This window comes from Cricetulus griseus, chromosome 3 (genome assembly GCF_003668045.3).
Source record: "Cricetulus griseus strain 17A/GY chromosome 3, alternate assembly CriGri-PICRH-1.0, whole genome shotgun sequence".
NCBI lineage: Eukaryota > Metazoa > Chordata > Mammalia > Rodentia > Cricetidae > Cricetulus > Cricetulus griseus.
Genome location: NC_048596.1, coordinates 109,167,543 through 109,190,633, shown reverse-complemented (window position 1 = coordinate 109,190,633; position 23,091 = coordinate 109,167,543). Strand labels below are relative to the sequence as shown.

The 23,091-nt window shown below is 38.0% G+C and overlaps 1 protein-coding gene across 6 annotated transcripts; it reads right to left on the bottom strand.

The window, feature by feature from the left end:
* Nucleotides 1–370: 370 nt before the first annotated feature.
* Nucleotides 371–23,091, bottom strand: Hikeshi (heat shock protein nuclear import factor hikeshi). Of its 6 annotated transcripts, none has more exons than XM_027407603.2 (5): nucleotides 22,850–23,091; nucleotides 18,035–18,272; nucleotides 4,602–4,753; nucleotides 1,724–1,842; nucleotides 371–688 (listed from the first exon to the last, which is right to left on the bottom strand). In XM_027407603.2, the coding sequence occupies exons 1-5, from the start codon at nucleotides 22,877–22,879 to the stop codon at nucleotides 634–636; spliced, it is 594 nt and encodes a 197-aa protein (XP_027263404.1). In that variant the 5' UTR covers nucleotides 22,880–23,091; the 3' UTR covers nucleotides 371–633. The 6 variants fall into 6 exon arrangements, with proteins under 6 accessions (XP_027263404.1, XP_027263405.1, XP_035298294.1 ...); XM_027407604.2 differs by having other exon boundaries at nucleotides 22,918–23,090; XM_035442403.1 differs by lacking the exon at nucleotides 22,850–23,091 and adding an exon at nucleotides 21,983–22,141.

Below are 23,091 nucleotides of genomic sequence, written 5' to 3'. Positions count from 1 at the left end.
CTCTCTAATGCCAGCATTCCAGAGGCAGGGGCTGGGCTACATAAGACTGTCTCAAAACCAACATACACCCAAACACTCCCAGGGGTAGGGGAGTAGGGGGAGGAGAGAAGAAAAACACCCTGAAGATAATTTTCCTTTCTTAAAACACATATCTGACATGTTCATATCTGACATGTTTTTCTGAAGTTCCCCAATTATGAAATAGTTGACTTAAAGTTAACTACTCTAAGCAGGACATGGTGGATCAAGTCTGTAATCAACCTAGCTTCCTGGCTGTCCTGGGCCACATGAGACCCTTAAAACAAACCAAACAATAAAGTTAACTACGTTAGCAAAGGACTGTGAGAATGAACAAATAGGTTACACATTCGATGGTATCTCAAATACAACTACTGTGAGTAGGATTTATTTTAAGAAATGAATGACAGCTGATACAAAATGTTTGCCTCCAAGAAGTATTTCACACATATAAGGAAAAGGGTAATTAATATTGAACATTTTCCTTGCTCAATGTTTCTAATGTTTATAAGGGTTTATGTAAGTTTCATAGTCACTACGTAGTTTTGAAAGGTAGGCTTCATGACCCCTTTGACTTCATGCTTTTAAATAACATAACAAATTATTTTATTCAAATTATGTTTTCCAAAAGAGAGGGTTCTGTGCTAGTCGTCTTTGAAAGTTTTCATACCTGGAAAAGAAAATTCAGATTTATATAAGAACATTTCAATCACAATCTCATAACTTACCAAATAACTTAGCAAAAATCATTTTATGTCATTCAAAAAAAAAAAAAAAAACTAGGATTAAAAAAAAGCAGAAAGGAACTCTGGAAGTTACCACTATAAAGAGCAGCAACAGTGACCTAAGGTGAGTTGGGATTAACTCTTGGCAGAGAGTAGCAATAACCTCAACCTTTGCAATCAGACAGATCCCATGTTAGAAAGTCAAGAACAGGAATCACTGCAGAGACTGCAGATCTCTGAAAAGGGTTTGCTCAAAGCCATAGCAGCATTGGGACAAAACACAAACCCATTTTATTCCGGGGCCTCTTGCTACAGCAAAATACCACCTCCTACAAAGCTCCACACTGGGACATTCAAAGTGAAAAGAAAGCCCTACAAAATATAGGAAGTCAAAGAAAAATATTTAGTAGTCTTATGTTCAAGGTGCAGTGCAAGCCACATGATGCCTGGTGTGTTTTCAATTTTCCTTGTTAATGTTTTAGAGTTGTATTTATTTTACTTGTAAGAGCATTCTGCCTGCATGTGTGTGTGGTATCTACTGAACCTAGAAGAGGACATCAGCTCCTTTGGAACTGGAATTATAATCAGTTGTGGGTACTGGGAAGTAAACCTAGGTCCTCTGTAAGAGCAGCCACTGTCCTTAACCACTGGGTCATCTCTCCAGCCCCAAAGAGAAAATGCTTTGATCTACTGTTCAAGCAATATAGTATTTCTAACTCAACATATGCACAATGTATCATCCCTAATAGTGATTCCTAAAACACAATTATCTTTCCCTGTCTTTATGAATTCCTAATGGATACTGTCTAATAGGATATTTAGGGTATGAAGTATTCCAGATCTGAACACTACATAACATACACATATGTTGATATCCACAATAAAAGACTATGTTTACTTCTCAAAGATGAAATATATTCACAGGCAAAATATATATATTTACTAAAGCCTTAATCCTAGAGATTAACGCTGTCTCATACCATTTCAGAACCACATTTGCTGGGATGAACATTTCAGATGGATTTGGTGTCATCTGGGCCTGAGAGAGAGCAAATGATGAAGCAAAATTGTAGAAGTTGTCCAACATCTTCTGTGTGAACTGAAAAGTTAATAATTGATGTTAGTGAATTACATTAAACATTCAGTTTAGACCTTAATTCTTTTATTTAAAAATATTTCTGTATTAACTTGATTCTAAGGAATATAAGTTCTAAAACAGCTGGGTGTGGTGGCACACACCTTTAATACAAGCACTCAAGAGGCAGTGACGGGCAGATTTCTGTCAGTTCCAGGCCAAATAGGTCTACATGTTTTGGGCTAGCCAGTGCTAGAGAGACAGGGTCTCTGTATTTATAATAAATAACATAAATGAGTGAGATCTAAGACAGTCTAGTGAGGAACTTTTAGGGTAGTCATAAAATGATACTGGTCTGCAGGAGTAAAGGGAAAATCTTCCTTCGAACCTCTTTCATCTCAGTGTCTGCACACCCCTCTAACACCACTCTCCTTCAATCACCATGTTTTCTCTGTCTTAACAGAAATATAAAAGCTTAACTATCATTAGAAAAGCTACAGCCAGACGGTGGCAGCACATGCCTTTAATTCCAGCAGTCAGGAGGCAAATCTCCTAAATTCAAGGCCAGGCTGGTCTACAGAGTGAATTCCAGGACAGCCATGGCTACACAGAGAAACCCTGTCTGGAAAAAAAGAAAAAAGAAAAAAGAAAAGCTACCTGGTACCATTACTGTAAGAGAGCAGGATGGGCATAGTTTCTTCTACTTGTTAATCTGTCTCTGTTCACTGACCCTAAAATGATCAAATCTACTAATATCCTGTTAGTGTCTGTAGTAGAAATGAGAAGTAAACTCATTAATTCTTCATAAAAATCAAGTGGTCTTAAAGGTAATGAACCTAAAAGTAAAGAAATTAAAGGCAGTGCTATTCTTGGCTCACTCAAGGTCTTCCAGGCCATGGAGCTGGATTAGAGGGTAAAGGTAGGAGCCATCTAAGCTTGACAGCCTGAGTTCTAGCCCAGGAACCCAGAGTGGAAGGAGAGAACCAACCAACAAAAAGTTGTCTTCTGACTTCCACAATCACACACACACACACACACACACACACACACACACACACACACACACACACACACACACACACACACACCTGACAAGAGAATACCCCAGAAAATGGCCACTTCATGGACAAGCCTGTCCATTATTCAAAAAATAGCCCTGGTACTTGGAATCCCAGCAAGTGCAACCATGGCCTACATCCTTTACCGCTGATACAGGAAAAGCAGAGAAGAACGAATAACAATTGTTGGACAAGAAGATATTGAGCTAATGATGCAAGTTCACCAGGAGGCTGTGAAGCAGATCACTGGTGGACAAGGGAGCATAAATATAAAGGTTTCATGGGGAGGGGAGAGCTACCTCTCACCCTCCATTGCTGAGGTTACTAAAGATGAGATTTTTTTAAACAGTCCTTCAGTATTTCTTTATGAACTTTAGTTTAATACAAGGAGAAGAAATGGAGTCATCTTAGGAAATGTAAAATTTCTTGTGTGTGTATATGCACATCTAAAGAAACAAAAAGAATGGACTTCTGAAAAAAATAAAACAACAAAAAAGAAAGTAAAAATTTCTGCAAAGAGGCAGACAACTAAACAACCTGGAAAAGAGTCAAAACATACTTGAGTGTATGTGACATAATACAGGACAAAAGTGTTATTACTCTGGTGGGTCTAATTTATTAAAACAATAATTTCCTGTGGGGGTAGGAAAAAATAAAAAATAAAGGAATTCAACACAGGAATACCTGAGGAATAAAGGAATTTCTATACCAATTGTAAAAGAAAACAACCCCCCCCCCCAAAAAGAAAGAAAGAAAGAAAAAAAACCAAACAGACTACATAAGAGACTCAATCACCATAGGGGGAAAAAATTTTTTTAAAGACAAGGAAACAGCAGAGATTTTGAAAAGGAATGGCTCCAGAAGAATGTCAAAGTGGTCTGGCTTATACTTGTAGACTCTAGGCACAAATAAGAACTGGGAACAAAAATGTATGCAAAAGACAAAAGACAAGGGAGGGAGTAACCCAGAAATTAATAGATATGAGAGAATGTAAAAAATCGGGTAGTGGTACGGGAGACAGGACTCTTAAAAGTCTACAAGGACAGGTATTACTTTATTTTGTCTAACGTTTTGTATCTATTTGTAATTAAAAAGTGCTTGACACTGAGTAAGTACATAATAAAAATCTGTGGAATACCTAACTTTTTCTCTGTACTTTATGTACTTAAAGTATTTCAAATTAAAATGTTCAATAAAAGTACAAGTGCTTTATTTGAAAGCTTAAAAACTTTATGAACTCACAGAAGCAGACAGAAGAATGGTGGCTGTCAAGGGTTAGGGGAGGTGTTGGTCAAGGCATACGAAGTTTATAGTTTTTGTTTAATAACTATTTTGTGTGTATTGGTGTTTTGCCTGCCTGCATGTATGTCTGTGTGAGGATGCCAGATCCCCTGGAACTTGAGTTACAGACAGTTGCGAGCTGCCATGTGGGTGCTAAGGATTTGAAATCTCTGGGCCATCTCTCCAGACCCTGAGTACAAAATTCATGTACAACAAAAGATCATACATTGAAAGTATACTTGAAATCTGCTAAGACAGGCATCAGCTTTTAAGTATGCTTATACAAGGAAGAATGCAACATCATAGGCATGGTACCTAGCTTTAGTTACTTCACAAAGTAGACATATCAAAACATTATCTTAAACACCATAAAGATATACAATTTTGTCACTATACCATAATCAGGGAGAGGGCAGAAAAAGGAATGAAATATGTATGCATTACCTGCGTGAATGAGTCAACCGAGGACACAGCAGCACTGCCCACAGGAGTCTGCTGAGCCAAACTGTCCAACAATTCCACCGAAATGCCAATCTGAGCAACAGATGGAGTTCGCACAATATTCATGGCTCCAAATGGATGTTGGCTTCCTTCTCCTGAAAGAAATTTACAGGTGCCACAAATTTCAAACTATCTTAAGGACTCTCTCCCTCATTTAACACATTAAAAAGTATTAAGTTTTTCTTTATGATGTTTATAACTGAGAGATGTCTCACTTCAGTGTCCCTTTTCTGCTATCTATGACATCTGCCTTGGACCTAAAGGCCTGCTGCCCACTTCAGGCCTCAGTATGTAACTCTACTGATATAGCTCATCTGAAATGAAAGGAAATTCATGCTAGCTGTCCTTTGATATGAACACCCTGCTCTAACACAAGTCTCCCCAGAAAAAGTCACCCAACAACACAGAATCAATATATGCACCTTACAGATCTCATCACCACACACCAAAAAAGGATCTCATAAACCAGATCTCTAACATGTTCCGTTTATGGCCACATCCTCTTCTTTTTCTGCACATGCACTGTCAATTGCAATACTTCAAAGCTGGAACTCTGAAACCTTTAGTGGCTCATAATTTGTTGAAGTAAAGAAATCATCTTCTCTAGTCATAATATGCAAATCATTCTCATTTCTACATTTATAAACTTTATTAAGAATGACCGGCTATGGGACCAGTGAGATGGCTCAACAGGTAAAGGTGCTGGCTGCTAAGACTGATGATCTCAGTTTGATCCCTGGGACCAACATGGTGGAAGAAAAGAACCAAATGCTTCATAGTCCTATGACCTCCACATGTACCCTGTGGAGTACTGGCACAGACAATAAATACATAAAAATAAGAGAACCAGCAAGGTAGCTCAAAGGGTTAAGGCACCTGCCACCAAGGACACCTAAGTTCTATCTTCAGAATCTTCAAAGTTAAAGGGAAACAATGACACCTCCAAGTTGTCCTCTGACAAGCTTTGCCACACACATGCAATAACATTTAAATATAAAAATAAAATTAAATAACCAATTTATGATGGTTACCCTGACTCTCAACTTGACAACCAAGAGACAAGCATGCATGATTGTGAAGGATTACATAGATGAGGCTAACTAAGATGGGAAGACCCACGATTCAAGTTTTCTTCCTGTTGTGATTTGCTCTCAGGCTCATATTAGCTAGCATTCTTACACAGCCAGGAACCACATGCCTCAGGAATGGTGCTACCCAGTGGGGTAGGCACTTCTGTACCAACTAATAATCAATACAATCCCTTAGACAAGTCCCAGACTAACTTGATCTAGAAGTTTAACAGTTGAGAAGTCTCCTCTTGGATGGCTGTAGGCTATATAAAACTGAAAATATTTGCAGCTAAACGGGGCACCCATCCTGAATGTGGTGGTATTACTCAATGGGCTGGAGTCCTGAACAGAATAAATATGAGCACAAGCATTCATCACTTTCTTCTTGACTGCATACGTGACTGTCATAACTTCCAGGCATGCTAACCCTTCCTTCCTTCCTTAGGTCACTTCACTCAGGTATTCTGTCATAGCAAGAACAAGTAACTAATACAACAACCCAATGATATTTTTTTTCACATTTGTATATTTCATTTCAATTACCTTCTCACATAAGTCCACATTCAGGATCTGCATGCATTTCTGTCACATATTCAGTATATTACCAAATATTGTATGGTAAGTTCTTTTTAAATAACTATACTTCCTTTTGGTCCTTAGAAACAGTTCACAGGTCGATACTTACTTGGGGAAACTCATTTGAGGAGACAGTCATCTAAAGACTCAGGATCTAAAATTTTTGCTAACATAACTTCACTCTCATTCTAGAATGTATTTCTCTTTTATCTGCCCTTGCATTTGTCTATTTGTCTACAAAACTTCCCGTCTATTTCTTTCTACCATTATGAACAAAGTCTGAAAAGTGTGAATTCCACATTCTGTTTAATAAAAGGCAGCCATGAAGATCATGTCATGTCTCCAGTCTCCTTTTATATTTCCTTTAAAGACAGTATAACTACAACTGGGCATAGTGGCATATGCCTTTAATCCCAGCATGTGGGGTAAAGAGGTAGATGAATCTCTATGAGTTTATGAGTTTGAGGCCAGCCTGGTCTATATTGTGAGTTCCAGGACAGCCAGGGCTACACAGAGAGACTTTGTCTCAAAGCAGGAAGGAAGGAAGGAAGGAAGGAAGGAAGGAAGGAAGGAAGGAAGGAAGGAAGGAAGGAAGGAAAGATTACACATCAAAAATTGCTCTATGAAGATTACATGTCAGTATAATGGCAAATCTGGCTCACATTCCATTTTTGTATGACCTGGGACCTAAGAATACAGCTTAAATGTTTAAAGTTGTTCAAAGAGAAATATGCCATAGGGACCACCTGTGGTCTAGAAAGACTAAAATATTTACTATGTGACCCTTTATACAGGAAAGCTAGCTAATTTGTGCCATGAACAATTCCATCATTCCTCCTTCTTTCTTACTATATTTCAACCCTTTTAGGATAGTTAAAAATAAGTGATGAGTTGAAAGTAAAATAATATCCTGATAGAATGCCATAGTGTATGAGACACTGGAATAGTAAATACAGCCTCAAATACATCTTAGATTTTTAAAATGACCTACTGGACTTCTGTAATTTGCAAGATAAAAATAAGCTTCTACTCTACTCAAAAAGTATGTAAGCAAAGAGGTTGAGGAGATGGCTCAGTCGGGAAATTGCTTGCCTAATAACCGTGAATTTGACCCCCAGCATGCACATAAAAAGCCATGTATGGTGGTTCACACCTGTAATCCCAGCACTGGCCAGCCAACCTATCCTACTTGGCAAGACCCAGGTCCCATTGGAAGACCCTGTCTCAAAAACCAAAGTGGACATCTCCTAGGAGCAACACCCAAAGTTGTATATGTAAAAGTTCCCCCAATTTTTCAAAAGTTGTCTATAAAAGAATAAAATCATGAAATATAATTCAATTCATCTAAGTGCTCGAGAGAAAAACTAAAAAGCTACAAGTCCACTATTTCAGATATTGTATGTACACATAGCAGCCAAAGAACTGAAAATTCTTATGACAAAGGAAGTAGTTGCCACACAGTATCATCTGAATATGGCAATGTATGCTGCAAAGTTACATGACAACATCTTAACAACATTCTCAGTATTGAACAGAAAGATTAGAAATCAAATACATATTTTTATATATTAATATATGATACAGATTATATGTATTAATATGCAATAAATATCTTTTACACATCAATATATGAAATATATATTTAAAATCTCTTTGCTTTGTATTATTAATAGGGAAAACAAGCATGAAAATACATTTTTCACTAACAGTTTCAAAATGTATACTTTAAAACTTTATTATCAGTAAATGCATTAACTTACATAATGGTAACATATTTGATGTTTTAACATATCTGAATTTGGATATTTTTAACATACCTGAATTTAGATATTTAAAATGTACAGAAATATCTGAACTCTACACCAAGATAGGAGATATTAATAGTTCCTACTCTCAACAAGCTGAAACTCTTAATTGAAGCAATACTGTCTCTTAACTATTCTGAACAAGTTCCATTATCTGGATGATTTCTGGTTTTGTTTTTGGAGACAACATTTCATGTAGCCCGGGCTGGCCGTAAACTCTTGATCCTCCTCTCTTCCCCATAATATGCTAAGATTAAGGTGGTGAGGGGATACCACCGTATTCAGTTAATCTGGTGACTTCTAATATCTCTTCTAACACTGGCATTTCACAACTCTGTGAGAATAAAACAACAATTTACTGAGCACCAACTGTGCCATTTTCCATATCTTATATCTAATGTATTTTCCAATCTTATATCTTACCCTTGCATTTTGCATACATTACATTTACTGCTTGCAAAACAACTTGCACTGTAGCTATCATTTCCATTTTATGTGAGTTCCCCTCTATGGTTAAAACATCTTGGTCGAAAGCACACACCTAGAGCTAGGTGTGGCCACCAGTCCCATCTACTCGTGTGGTTGAGGCAGGAAGATTCCTTGAGCCCTGAGTTTTGAGACCAGTTTGGGAAGCATAGCAAGACCCCTTGGCACTTTCTTGGGCATGACAGTGTGCACCTGTAATTCTAGCTCTAGGACAAACTCAACATAGTTTTAAAACAAAGCTAGATAGAATTCATTTGAGTGTTCCTCCTGGCAACTGAAGTAAACAAGAAATCATTTATACCACATATAAGAAAAGCTGAGAACAGTTGTTACAATACAGCAGCAAGCCCAAAAAGAAGAACAGGATTATATAAAGAAACAATCACAGCCAGGTGTGATGGCGCACACCTTTAATCCCAGCACTAGGCAGAGGCAGATGAATCTGTGAGCTGGAGACCAGCCAGGGCTATATAATACAACCAGGTCTCAAAAAACTGAGAGGAAAAAAAAGAAAGAGGAGGAAGAGGGAGAAGGGAGGAAGAAAAGTCAAAGTCAAATGAAGAGTTATAAAAATTTTCAGCTGTTTTCATAGGTACTTTAATCTTACTGTTATGAAAGACAAAGGAAAATTAAGCAATTGTACCAGATCAGAGACTAGAGGTGTAACAGATATGCAATACATGATCCTGCTTGATCAAACAGTTACAAAAGGCATTTTGAGGACAAATAACAAAACTAATACAGACTGCAAATTAGGTGTGAATACTATGTTTGCATTAATGTTGAACGTAATTATATTATGTTTCTACAGTCAAGATTATGCCATGGACCTACAAAATGTAAGCTCACACATTCAGGAGTAAAGAAAAAAAGCAAATGTGTGTAGGGCCAGTGAAATGGTTCAACAGGTAAATGCACTAGATTCCACACCTGACAAACTGAGTTCAATCCCTAGGATCTCCATGGTGGAAGAAGAGGCAATCCCCAGCTTTCGCATATGCAGCATGGCATCTCACACACACACACACAAATGTATGCAGTCTGTATTTAGATGACAAATATGGCAAAAATGATAATGTGGGGAAAGTATAAGGAATCTTTTACAATTCTTATATTCTCCACTCATTTCTTTATTCAAAATAAAGTCTAAAATCTCTGATGCAGGATTAGGGATGTAACTCATTAGGGATGAGAGCATGTCTCACACTCATTTCACATATACACACACACATACACACACACACACACACACACACACACACACACACACACACACCCCTAATATAAAAAAAATTATAAATGAGGATTTTTAAGATTTATTTATTTATATGTGTATGTGTGAGTGTCTACATGTATGTGTACCATATTCGTGCATAGAGCCCATGGAGACCAGAGCATAGCATCATATCCTCTGGAAATAGAGTTAAAGACAAATTGGGAGCTGCCAGTGGGTGCTGGGAACTGAAGCCAGGTTCTCTGCCAGATCAGTAAGTACTCTTAACCACTGAGCCATCTCTTCAGGCTCTAGAATTGGTATTTTGAAAACTTGAATTTCAAACTAATAGTATCCCACCATCAGGCTTTGGTCAAAACAGTATAAAGGAAACTCAACTACAAGGTACCTAGTTTACTCTGAAGGCTTGGAACACAAAATATAATCCTTTTAATAACAAGGTTTGTAGTTTATAAAACCCTACTACAGTGCTTATTCATATTTATTTTCTCTTATGCCACAGGCAATTTGAGCAACTATTTCTCATTATTTTTTATTAAGTATAATCACACATTAAAAGTGCTGCAAACACAATGAAAAATTTGTCAAGCTCTATGTAAGTGTTTTCATAGCTGACCTAAGGTCCTACTCCCCCACCTGCTCTTCCAATCTTGGTCTCTTCTGTTTCCCATTCTCCATATAATTCTCCACTGCAGATGTCACTGGAATGCTCCCTGACTGAGGCATTGCGCTATTTCCTCCTTGTCTCTTGAAACACTTTACAAATAGTTAACCTACAGAGAAAAGGAAGGTTTGAAATTGAACTTCGTGTGTATGAACGGGTATGTGCATGTGGCTTCAACAAAACTCTTCAAATAGTATATGAACTCTGCAAACATTTATCTTTGACAGACAAATGCACGTAAATATGCATAAACATACATTATTGATATATTTCTGAGTATTTATCTTTGGCAAAAGAAACTGCTTTCTACTTCTAAATTCAGAATCAAAATTTTAACTCATAACTTTAAAAATATACTCATATTCCTGATTTATCACAACCCAAAACTTAACATTATTTACAAATGTTACAGGTTTTAACAGATGTTCAACTTGAATCAATTTTCAGTTGACCCTCTGAATGCTGAAAGCAATATCAAGTCTTCTGAAGATCCTTAAATTAAAAACACAAAGGACAGACACCACTTTTGGACTCAGATATGGCACTTAAAGAAACAAGTAAAAAAAAGCAATCATGTTAATATAAAACTTGAGAGCTACACTAGTTATATGTGGAAATTGAGTTCATAGAGTACCTTTTATGTTCATGAGATAGCTACACAACAGAAGGCTATGGCCAGTAAAAGGACTTGAGAAAATTAAAGATATAGTCCACTAAGAAAATTCTCAGGACACCTTGGAAATGAAATGCTGTGGTAGATCAAATTAAGTCAAAACAAAACTAATAGCCTTTTTGCCTGTTATTTGACTATGAAAAAATGTGAAATTCTAAGCTTCGGAGACAATAAGCAGAATATCTTAACAGAGCACCCGGCTTCCCATCACCTGATGCCTTGATGCCTATCAAGAACACAAGTGATGATCAGGTATGGTAGCACATGCTTTTAATACCAGAGAGGAGAGGCAGGAGGGTCTCTGTGAGTTCAAGATCAAGCTGGTCTACATAGTAAGTTCTAGGACTGTGTAAAGTTATGGAGAGAGACCCTGTCTCAAAAAACACACAAAAAAAAAAAAGAAAAAAAAAGAAAAAAACCCACCAGTGTTAAACTTTAATATAAAAATAGTAAAGACAAATAATCTAATTCAAAATAATCAAAATTATTTTTGCTCTAAATTTGTCATTATATTCAGAATTTTACTAAATGAACACTAAGCAAGGAAAACTGAAGATATTATAAAAGTTACCAAATTTCACTTCATGGCTGTCAACATATATAGATATTTACTTCTATAGTATTAATTCATGGAATGTTATAAAAAGTGAATGATAGGGCTGGAGAGATGGCTCAGAGGTTAAGAGCACTGACTACTCTTCCAGAGGTCCTGAGTTCAATTACCAACAACCACATGGTGGCTCACAACCATCCGTTATGAGATCTGGTGCCCTCTTCTGGTGTGCAGATATACATGGAAGCAGAATGTTGAATACATAATAAATAAAATCTTTAAAAAAAAAAAGTGAATGATAACCCCTAGGAAAAACTTTTTTAAAAAAATAAAGAAATATAGCTTAAAATATTCAATTGAAAAGAATGCCAAAGACAGAAGAAAAAATAAATAAAAATAAAAATGTTAAAGCAAAGCACATAAATACTAACTACCGTATTAGAGAGCTGGTGGTTTTAAGAACAATTTCAGCCACAATGCCTGAAGCGTGGAGCAAGTCTCCTCCAGCCTCAATGGGCTTGGCTAGTTTTGTTCAACCTAATCAAGTGGAAGACTCTGGGCCTGAAGTATCTCAAAGATTACAAAATAAGAATCTATCACAAACCTGTGAACTTTTAGGTTTTAACACTACATTTCCTGTGAGACTATCTAGCATACAGAAATTTAAGAATTCTAATACTTGGGCTAGAGAGATGGCTCAGCAGTTAAGGGCACTGACTGCTCATTCAAAGGACCCTAGTTCAATTTCCATCACCAACATGGCAGCTCACAACTATCCGTCGGATTCAGGGAATCCGACACCCTTACATACATTCAGGCAAACACCAATACACATAAAATAAAATAACTCTAATTTATCATTCGATGTTAAAATGTAAGGGTCTCTAAATATTTAAGCTGCTTGAATTGTTTCTAATAAAGCATTACAAATATTACTTACAATTTCTTTTTTGGTGAATAAAATCACCATGTTAAAATGGAAATGTGGAGAAACTGTTTTTTAAATAAAAGAACTTGTTCATTATCAAAATGAAAATAATGATCAAACATTACTCATTAGATTCTGAAGGTGTCATTAAGTAGCCCTAGCGGGCCTGTCTCTGAGTGCTGGCATTAAAAGTATGAGTCACCACACTAAACTATATAGACAATTTTAGTCTAACTTCAAAAAGAGAAAATGAGGACATTATAACATTATCCCTAAAATTTCAATTACAGTGACTGAATTAGATTAACTCATTATTTTACTAAATTTTCCCAGACTGAATTAAAGTAAAACAGTAAAAAAGCTGGGTGGTAGTGGCACACGCCTTTAGTCCCAGCACTTGGGAGGCAGAGGCAGGCAGATCTCTGTGAGTTCGTGACCAGCCTGATCTACAAGAGCGAGTTCCAGGACAGCCTCCAAAGCCACAGACAAACCCTGTCTCAAGGAAAAAAAAAAAGGTAAGAAAATGCCTCATTTTCATGATTCTTGAGCCTCTCTCTGATGGTTACTCTAAGTAATGACACCTAGAACACCAGGGACAAACTCCTGGGCCTGATTATGATAAGGAACAAGCATTGCTGCTCCTTTTCCTGCCATCAGCTCTTGCTGCCACCTTTAATGCCACGAGAACCCAGGTTCCTCAGGCTTCCAATGGGAATTGAAGAAGTCTCTAAACCCTCCAGGCCTTCAGCAGATCAAAACTGCTGAGACATCCAGCCCCACGACCTGAGAAGCTTCCAGGTTCTTGAACAATCCAGCCGGAAGACAGTTATTGTTGGACCTCCTATGCCCGTTGAATTAGCCAATCTAATAACCCCTTTTATAACATATATTCATTCTACTGGTTCTGATCTTCTCAAGAGCCCTGATTAGTATACTTCCCAGCCTCTTAGGTGTCACAAGAGAAAAGGGGAATGTGACTAAAGACAAAAGCAAAATGGACAAGAGAGGGCACTTTCACTGCCTCCTGTTCCTTAGAAAAGGGACAGTGAAACCCATTATAAGCCATGTACCCTTGTTCCCCAATCCATTGTTCCTCCTCCTATACTGCTTACTATTACAAATACAGACCAAATGCATCAGATCTTTCCATCATTTTCCAACTAAGATTCCAATGTGTAAAAAACACATAAAATATCTATTTCCAGAAGAGCAGTGATGGTGCATGCCTTCAATCTCAGTACTCGGAGGGAGACACAGGTGGATCTCTGTGAATTCGAGGACAGCCTGGTCTACAGAACAAGTTCCAGGACAGCCAGAACTGTTATGCAGAGAAACCCTATCTAGAAAAAAAAAATCTATTTCTATATTATTTCTGTCTTTTTAAACTAAATAAATACATCCAGTAAGATGGCTCAATAGTTAAAGGTTCCTGCTGTCAGGATGACAATCCAAGTTCCATAAATTGTATCCACATGGTGAAGGAACCAAATCCTAAAAGTTGCCCTCTGATCTCTGCACCTTTGTACCTACATACATACGAGCACATTAAAATTTAAGTTAATAAATAGTAATGTATGTTTATATTTTACTTTTAAAACAAAAAGCAGGAAGAATCCTAAATAAATACCAAGTGAATGCACTCAATGACAGGACAATTTGCTCTTGACTGTCTTTTAAACACATTGTGCTATAACTACTAGGTATCTATTTACCAAGAATTGAAAAACAACATTTTCAAAAGATACCTTGTACTGGACAGAAATAAAAAAAACATAATCCATACAGACTATACCAAAAGTGTAAACTCCTATTAAGTAAACATACCACAAAGAGAAAAAAGTAACCAAAGACGGAGAAAAAGGTATTTTCATACCATACATCTGATAAGGAACTCATGCCAAGAACTCTCAAAGCTCTAATTTCCAGAAGTAGCAGTCTCCTGTAATGTACACCTGGAAGGCTGACATAGAGAAAGCTCAAGTTCAAGATGTTCCTAAACTATATCCCAAGTTCTCTGACTGAGGAGGATAGGAAAAAGAAGGAAGGGGGAGGAGGAACCTAAGGAGCTGAGCACAAGAAAGAGCCAGGTAGGGGGTCATGCCAGCATGGTCTACAGAGCTAAGACTACACAGAGAAACCCTGTGAGGACAAAAAAAAAAAAAAGACACATGAGAAAGATTTCTCAGTATCATTAGACATTAGGAAAGTGTTCATTAAAAACACAATGAGGTACTACTTCTAAAATACTAGCATAGTAAAGACAGATCATACCAAGAGCTGGCAAGAATGTAGAAATTTTTTTCAACAGTAAAGTATCCGAGTACTATATTATCCAGTCACTCTACTCCTTGGTGCTTACTCAAAAGAAGCAGAAGTAAATACCATACAAAAGTTCATATACATGTTGATAGAAATTTTATTTATTGATGGCACAGTATAGGTGTTGAGGTCAGAGGTTAGAGAACAACTTGCAGGAGTCAGTCCTAGAAATTGAATTCAGACCATCAGGCTTGATGACAAGTGCCTTTACCTACTGAGCAGCTTTATTTTATGATGCAATCAATTAGCTAGAAATAGCCCTAATGCTCATATAGCATAATGAACAGTCTGGCATAGTGGCACACACCTTTATTCTCAGCTCTTGGGAGTCAGAGGCAAGTTGATCTCAGTGAGTTCAGGGCCAATCTACTCTACACAGTCAGTTCCAGGCCAACCAGGACTACATAGTCAAAAAGTAAAAAATAAATAAATAAATACATACATACATACATAAGAGGGGAGTGAATAAACAAATTGCAGTATGTGTCCAGCATCAATAGAACACTAGCTAGCAATGTTGGGTAATGTCTGGGTAATGTATCAGTTTACATTAATGTGTACTTTAAAAAACACAAACACACAAATAACTCAATGGTTCATAGTAGAAAATGTGCCACACTTAAGCTTTGTATGGCATGAAATTCTATTAAAAGAGCTTGTGATTCAACAATAACAAAAGGAACCAACTAGTGATACATACTATAACATAGAAGATTCCAAAATTAATTGTGTTCAATTAAAGAAGCCTTCTCCCGAAAAAGTATCTATTATATGACATTATTTACATAATTCTACAAAATACAACTTATTTTATGATGTCAGAAATTAGGTCAGTAGCTGCCTACACTGGGGAGGAGATACAGAGAATGGACACAAAGGAGAAGCAGGACCTACAGGGTAAGACGGCAGCATCAGTGAACAAGAAACTAGTGAACAAAGACAGACCATGTCACCAAGAAAAACAGAAGAACTTCAAAAATCTTAAGAAGGTGACAAAGTGGCTAAAAAGAACAAGAAATGAAAGAATATGCAGTGGAAAGGGGTAGAATGTGGGCACAGAGGGTACAGAGTTCTCACCAACAGGTGAGGTAAGCCAGGCAGCCTACCCGCAGGACAAGTGTGCCTTCCACAAGTCTCAACTTGGTATGGTATTAAGTGATGCCCTTTGGGGGACAGGTCAACATTGTGATCCTTGGCCTTGAACCCAGAGCCTTGTAAATAGGAAGTAAGAGCTCTGACCACTGAGGTATACATTCCTAGGTTTCTATGCAGATGTAAGTATCTTAACTACTCAACTTAGTCATAGTATGTCTATTTAGAACTTCAATTTTCTCAAGTCAATTCTGTTTGCATTTCTAGTACATAAACTCTGGAAAACATTATCAAACAGGACTGCACCTCAAGCACATTAGAAACTGCTGACCTATTAAAAGCATCCACTCCATTTATGATCCACACCTATTCTTGCCATTCTCAAATTCTGACTTACCCCTTCACCTAGAAATTGTACCTATCTTAGAAAAGAATGCCAATGTCTCATAGGCCTGACAAACTCTTCCCAAGAGCAATAATACTATCTCCTCCAGGGAACTTCCCCAACCACTGCAGCTCACTACTTCATTCTCCCCAGTATTTTTTTACAAACACTCACAGCTACATCTATTTTTTTCTATGTTTTGCCTATATGTATGTTTTTTTGTTTTGTTTTTTTGTTTTTGTTTGTTTTTTTGGTTTTTTTTTTGGTTTTTTCGAGATGAGGTTTCTCTGTGTAGCTTTGGAGCCTGTCCTGGAACTAGCTCTTGTAGACCAGGATGGTCTCGAACTCACAAAGACCTGCCTGCCTCTGCCTCCCAAGTGCTGGGATGACAGGTGTGTGCCACCACTGCCTGGCACCTGTATGTAGGTCTTAAGAGGATGTTGGGTCCCCTGGAACTGGAGTTATGAGCTGCCATGTGAGTGCTGGGAATTGAACCCAGGTCCTCTGGAAGAACACTCAGTGCTCTTAACCACTGAGCCATTATTGCAGACAAGAACTTGTTATTTTTAAACTCCCAGAACAGGCACCTATTCATTAAGTATATAAACATGTTATCTATGCTGCCTAAGTCAGCTGTCACTCGGCCTCCATATGTAATTTTCTGTAAGAAATACATTGAAGAGTTTTTACACACCTCCACCTAGGCAAAGCTGCAGCAGGAACAAATGGTATCCAATCGAAGCTCATTTTCACATTTCTTCAACAACTACTTCAAGGTGTTAAAGTGAAGTTTATGTCCCCTCATTGTTAACAGAACCAAAAACAAGAATGCTAGAGATCAAACATAAAAGCTGAAAACAATTGTACATGCATGCTCACATGTATGTGCATGTGGGTATGCATATTCACATATACAGGTATGTGTATACACGAGGAAGTGTGAATGCATTCAGGTATACATGTTCAAGTACATGTGTGAGTGCACATGTACGCATGTCTGTACGCAGGTCAGAGGTAATCTTTAGTGTTATTCCTTGAATCTGGCAGATTTCTCATTGGCCTGGAACCTGTCAGTTTGGCTAGGCTGGCTGCCCAGCAAGCCCCCAAGATATACCTGCCTCTACCTCCCTAGTGCTGGGATTATAAGCACATACCACCATGTCTGACTTTTTACATGCTTGTGGTCAGGCACTACCAACTGAGCCATAGAGTTCAAATTTTTAATGAAGAAAGAATTCCCATTTTGTTTCCTATACAATTGTATTTGTATCTATTTGTATTTAAAACAGAAAGCATACTAAAAAGTGGGGGTGGGGGGACGACTACCTTTTTTTACTAAAATATTCAGGAACTCAGTAAAGTCCAAAGTTTAGAGTAAGTGGTTTCCCTCAGGTCCAGAGGACAAGAATGGCATGCCCAGGGAGCTTTCACTTCCTACTTTCTAAACGCTTCTATATCATCATTCTTAGAAAAAGAATAGTATAGACTACCTGCTACTTAGAACAACATGGTGGAATCTTAAAAGCTGTATTTTGTGTTACACTGGTTAGGAGAAAGCTTAACTATGACACTATTTGAATATTATTCTTACCAGATTTAAGACCTGATATTTTGAAGATGGCACTTGGCTTCCCATTCGTGACAAATCCCAGGAGCTGCCATACTGGCACCCCATTTGAATCAGGATAGGAAAAGTAGACAGATCCTCCCATCCCCTCAGGAAATGGGATTGTTCCCAGCATAAAAACCACAACATGGTTGATATTTTCATAATCAGGCAAGTCAAAAACAAATTTATCCTCTGCCACTTGCTGTGCAGCTGTTTGCACCTAGAAAATAAGAAACCAGTCTTAGTTTGAGAATGTGATGAGTTATTCTAACCTTTAGTACTGCTACAAACTGTCACCAGGATACTGTCACCATGCTCAGTTGGCCTAACTTTCTAATTCTAAAACCACCAAACAAATACGTCAAAATAAATAAATAAATAAAATCCAAAACCACATATTTAGCCTTAAAATACTCATTTAATCTTTTCAAAATACTGCTACATTCTCTCAGAAATTCCCTAATGGATTCTTAATTACAACACAAGTAACTATGATTTCAGAACACTCTAAGAATGAGCACCCAGTGGTACATGCCTGCTATCCCAGGACTTGAGGGGTCATTCATTCTCACCTACATAGCAAGTTTGAGACTGCCTGGATTACATGAGACACGAAAACCTTGTAAAAATGAACGTGTGTTCAATTTAACACCACTAGGCTTTTATATTCAATTCTGAAGGATAGAGTCAGGTAATTAAAATGGGTACTCATTATACTAAGATTCTAGATTAGCAAATTCAGGCAATAACATTATTTATAACCCAAGGCTTGTAGGATTTCTCCAGTCATTCATTCATCAATACTCTCAGGGAAAGAACAGCAACAAAACACATTAAGTTGCCTTACGAAAAACATTTCCAGTTAAAATAGAACAAGGTGTGTGGTGCCTTCTAGTTTCAGTACCCATGTTGTGACAAATGTCCTTTTTGCAACCTACTTAGTGCCACATTTCCCACTATGTGCTTGTGTTTTGTGATTTTTATACTTTTTATACTTTTATACTTTTTTGTGATTTTTATGGGCGCATTTTATAAAGTATTTCTGGTGTTTCTACTTACAAGAGGGCTATGAAATGCCTACATGGAAAAATGCATTATAACACTTTTCTTCAGCTATGAGGTAATATGTTGTTAGGCCATGAGCTGAATATTAATCATCAACAATGATTCTTATTGGAAACAGGATAAAGCTACTTAATCCTGGCTGGCCTAGTACTGATTTATGTAAATCTCCCACACTCCCACTGCTAGCCTGGAACTCACAGTAACTCCCACAGTAACTCTCCAGCCTGAAATGTTGAGATTACATTGTATACTATCACTCCTGGCTCAATAATACAAGTTCTTAAATATAAATACATATGAAACAAAGTAATGGCATGATTTTTTAAAAATGCCAGAAACCAAAGGTTCTCAGGAATGTAATGATGCTGTTCAACTAGTTGCAAAGATTAACATTTACCATTTAATCTTCAAAGTAAAGAAAACTTAATTTATGGGAAGAACAAGAATTGGTGATTAACCAGGTGTGGGGGCACCTACATCTGGGAAGTAGAGACAGGAGAATCAGGAGATCATGGCCAACCTTAGCTACATAGCAAGTTGGAAGCCATCCTGAGCTAAATGAGATCCTGTGGAGTTGCACATAAAGTTCTTTGTTATGTACTGATACTGTTATATCCATATGTATTACAAGAAACAGCAATTCTGAGAGGACTCAGGTATTTTAGCTTATGTAAGGTTAAGGTTATTTTTTTGTTTTGGGTTTTTTTTTGCTGTAATTGCTATTCATCAAAACAACAAATCTGCATCACTGCAATTATTCTGTTTATTTACTTATTGAGGCAGGATTTCTCTGAGTAGCCCCAATTGTCCTGGAACTTACTCTGTGGACCAGGACTGCCTCTACCGGAATGCTAGGATTAAAGGCCTGTGCTACTATGACCCTCCTGACCCAAATATTGAATTCCTAATACCTAACAGAACTAATTTTCTGTGTCCAATATTTGCTGCTAGTTAAATGATTGCCTTTTCTTCTCTATAATTTTCTGTCCTACCCATATAAGAAACCCTAAAAACCAAATTACTACTTAACTCCATCTACAAAGTAGTATAAAGTTCTTAAACTAAACCCTAAGATGTCAAGGCTGAATTATCAGGATCTCACACAGGCCACACCAGCCTCAAATTTATTATATAACTGAGGATGATCTTCAATCCTAATCTTCTGCCTCCTGTGGGTCAAGTTTACAGGTACATGTCACTATACTCAACTAGACCTGAGTGTTTCAAGGTCAAGCTCTGATTTCCTTTTATGAAACTTACTGACCCAATTTAAAATTTTCCACCATAAAAAAATAAATTGAAAAACAAAAATATAAACCAAACCTTCCTGTGGTACTTAATTCAACTTGACCAAGTTTTAGCACATATATTTCCTGAAAGGCATGAGAAACTATGATATTCACAGGTCTTGAAATAACCATAAGGCAAAGCATTTGCTTCAACTTTTATTACACAGGCAAGAGACAGTCTGTAAATTTGTTCCCATATTCCAATTTTCCTTACTATGATAAGATTTTATGCATGTGACCCAAGTTGGCCTTGAATGAGCTATGTAATCAAGACTGACCTCAAATTCCTTGGTCTCCTGTCTCCATCTCCCAAGTGCTAGGATGATTAGTGATGAGCCACCATATCCAACTAGACACTAATACTTCACTTTAATTAAAACAAACAAACAGAAAATGGAGTGGGGAAACCTTTCTCTTTTTTCTTGTGTACTTTTCTCCTTAAAAAAACACAGCTAGTGGTAGTGCCGAAGGCTTTTAATCCCAGCAGAGAGAAATTGAAATCTGAGTTTGACGCTAGTATAAAGCAACTTCCAGGACAGCTAGGTCTACACACACACAAAGAAAAACTCTGTTGAGAAAAAAAGGAAAAAGATAAAAACTCAAATAATGAAATTGGGTTCATAAGTTTCAATAGGTAGATTTTCTGGCAAGAGAAGAATGTAGCTTAGGTCTGAGATGTTAGCAGGGCTATTTGTCCTGCATTTTCATTTATTTATGTCTAATAACACAATTTAAAGACAAATATCACCCCCAAAAATCTTAAGAAATACCCACTGGATATTTATTATATAAATTCGATGTTGGGCAAATAAAGCAAATGCAACTCTTAAGTTCCTTTCCAGATTAGTCCACAACATGACACAAATTCTACATAGGGTTTTTTGTTGTTTTGTTTTTGTGGTGTATGGTGGTGGGGTTTGAACCAGCCTTGGCCTTATTAAACAAGAATTCTGACGGTGTGTGGGGGCATATTCCTTTAACCTCAGCACTTTGGGCGGAAAAGACAGGCTGATCTCTGATTTCATGGCCAGCCTGGTCTACGGGGTCAGCTACAGATCAGCCACAGCTACACAAACAAAAAACAAAAAAGATGTTTGTAAGAGATTTTTTTCTTCTCTTGAGACAGGGTTTCTCTGCGTCACCCTGGATGTCCTGGAACTCACTCTGTAGACCAGGCTTACCTGGTCTTGAACTCACAGAGATCTGCTTGCCTCTGCTTCCCACCTGCTGGAACTAAAGACATGTGCCACAACTGTGACTTTCCTCCAATGCCTTTTGAATAGCTGGAATTACAGGTGTGAGACACCAGGCCGGAATTTATAAATGTCAAGTATCTGAGTCCCACACTCATCTCAAATTGTTTCTTTAATCTTCCAGCTCCAGAACTCGGGCATTCCAAAGGTAGATCACCAGTGTTACCACTATCCCACCTCCACAGGGGCCTCCCAACAGCTGGAGACAGAAAATAAGCTTTCGAACACTAACCACGTGGTTTCCAAAGAGCCTCGTGTACAAAACACATTATCAAAAGCTGGTGAAAATGGATTGAGAGCAGCAGTAGAGAGAGCTTGCTTACCACGCATGAGGCACAATTTAACAAGGAGGCTGCAATATTTAACAAAGCAGGGAGAAAACGAAGAAAAACAGCACTGCAGGTAAAGGAGTCAGGTCTCAAGACGGAAATACGGACGGTTTCTAACAAACAAGATTCACTCTGGATTATCCTCAAACAATTCCAGGCACTCATTTCATTCTAACGTTCTGGAAAAGCAAATGCATCTCTTTTGACCAATAAGGAAGCATTTCACTTGAATCCTTCACTATTTATCACAGATATGGCTCACACTTAAATTTCAGTCATTTCTATTAGTCAACTTCCAATTGTTTTAAGCATAATTTACATAGGGTGGAAAAATTTAAATTGGGTCAGTAAACTTCAGAAAGGGGGGGGGGCGGCTTCCAAAAACACCCAACAGAAACTTATTGCCCGGGCAATTTAAAATCTCTGAAAAACACTTAACTATCGATTATTCATTTCAGCTTCACTTTGAAGCGGCATTATCAATTTACGCGAGAGTATTCACACTATCTATTGAGTGCAAGTTTCTGAACTGCAAAGAGAATGACTATCTCAGGAGTTACCAAGGTTACGGCGAGATGCCAAAAAATAAACGTCACACAGAAAGCTGAAATAACTAGTAATTCCAACACTCAGCCCATGGCGTGGAACAAATGTGCACTCAATAATATGCAGTAATATCCTGACAACCATTCAGACATATCTAAGAGTTGGACAAGCGTCCCACTCCCCATAGCACACGCCCAGGGAAAAAAAAGAAAAAAAGACATGAGTGGGTGTCCCCGCGCTCCGGGCACCGTGCACCGTGCCAGCACCCGGCTCTCAGTCACCGACCCTTCCTGCCACCGCCCGAGCCATCCTCACCAGCCTCCCCGCCACCAGGCAGCCAAACATGGCAGCGCCCTCAGCGCCTCTGCTCCGCCAGCGGGCACCTCAGGCCGGAGACCAGGAATTCCGCATCCGCTGTCCTGATGGAACTCAAGAACCTTCCAGAATTTGCAGGACCGAACGTACTCCTCCACTACATAGCAACACAGGAACGCATTCTGGCCCGGCGACCTCTGACCTCCCTCCCTAACCTGCACGCCTCTCAGGGACGAAGAGTA

Coding starts and splice junctions, on each gene's coding strand:
- Hikeshi (XM_027407603.2), bottom strand. CDS start 22,879: ATGTTTGGCTGCCTGGTGGCGGGGAGGCTG. Junction 1,843..4,601: donor CGGTTGACTCATTCACGCAG/GTAATGCATACA, acceptor TTAACTTTTCAG/TTCACACAGAAGATGTTGGA. Junction 689..1,723: donor GCAAATGTGGTTCTGAAATG/GTATGAGACAGC, acceptor TTTCTTTTCCAG/GTATGAAAACTTTCAAAGAC.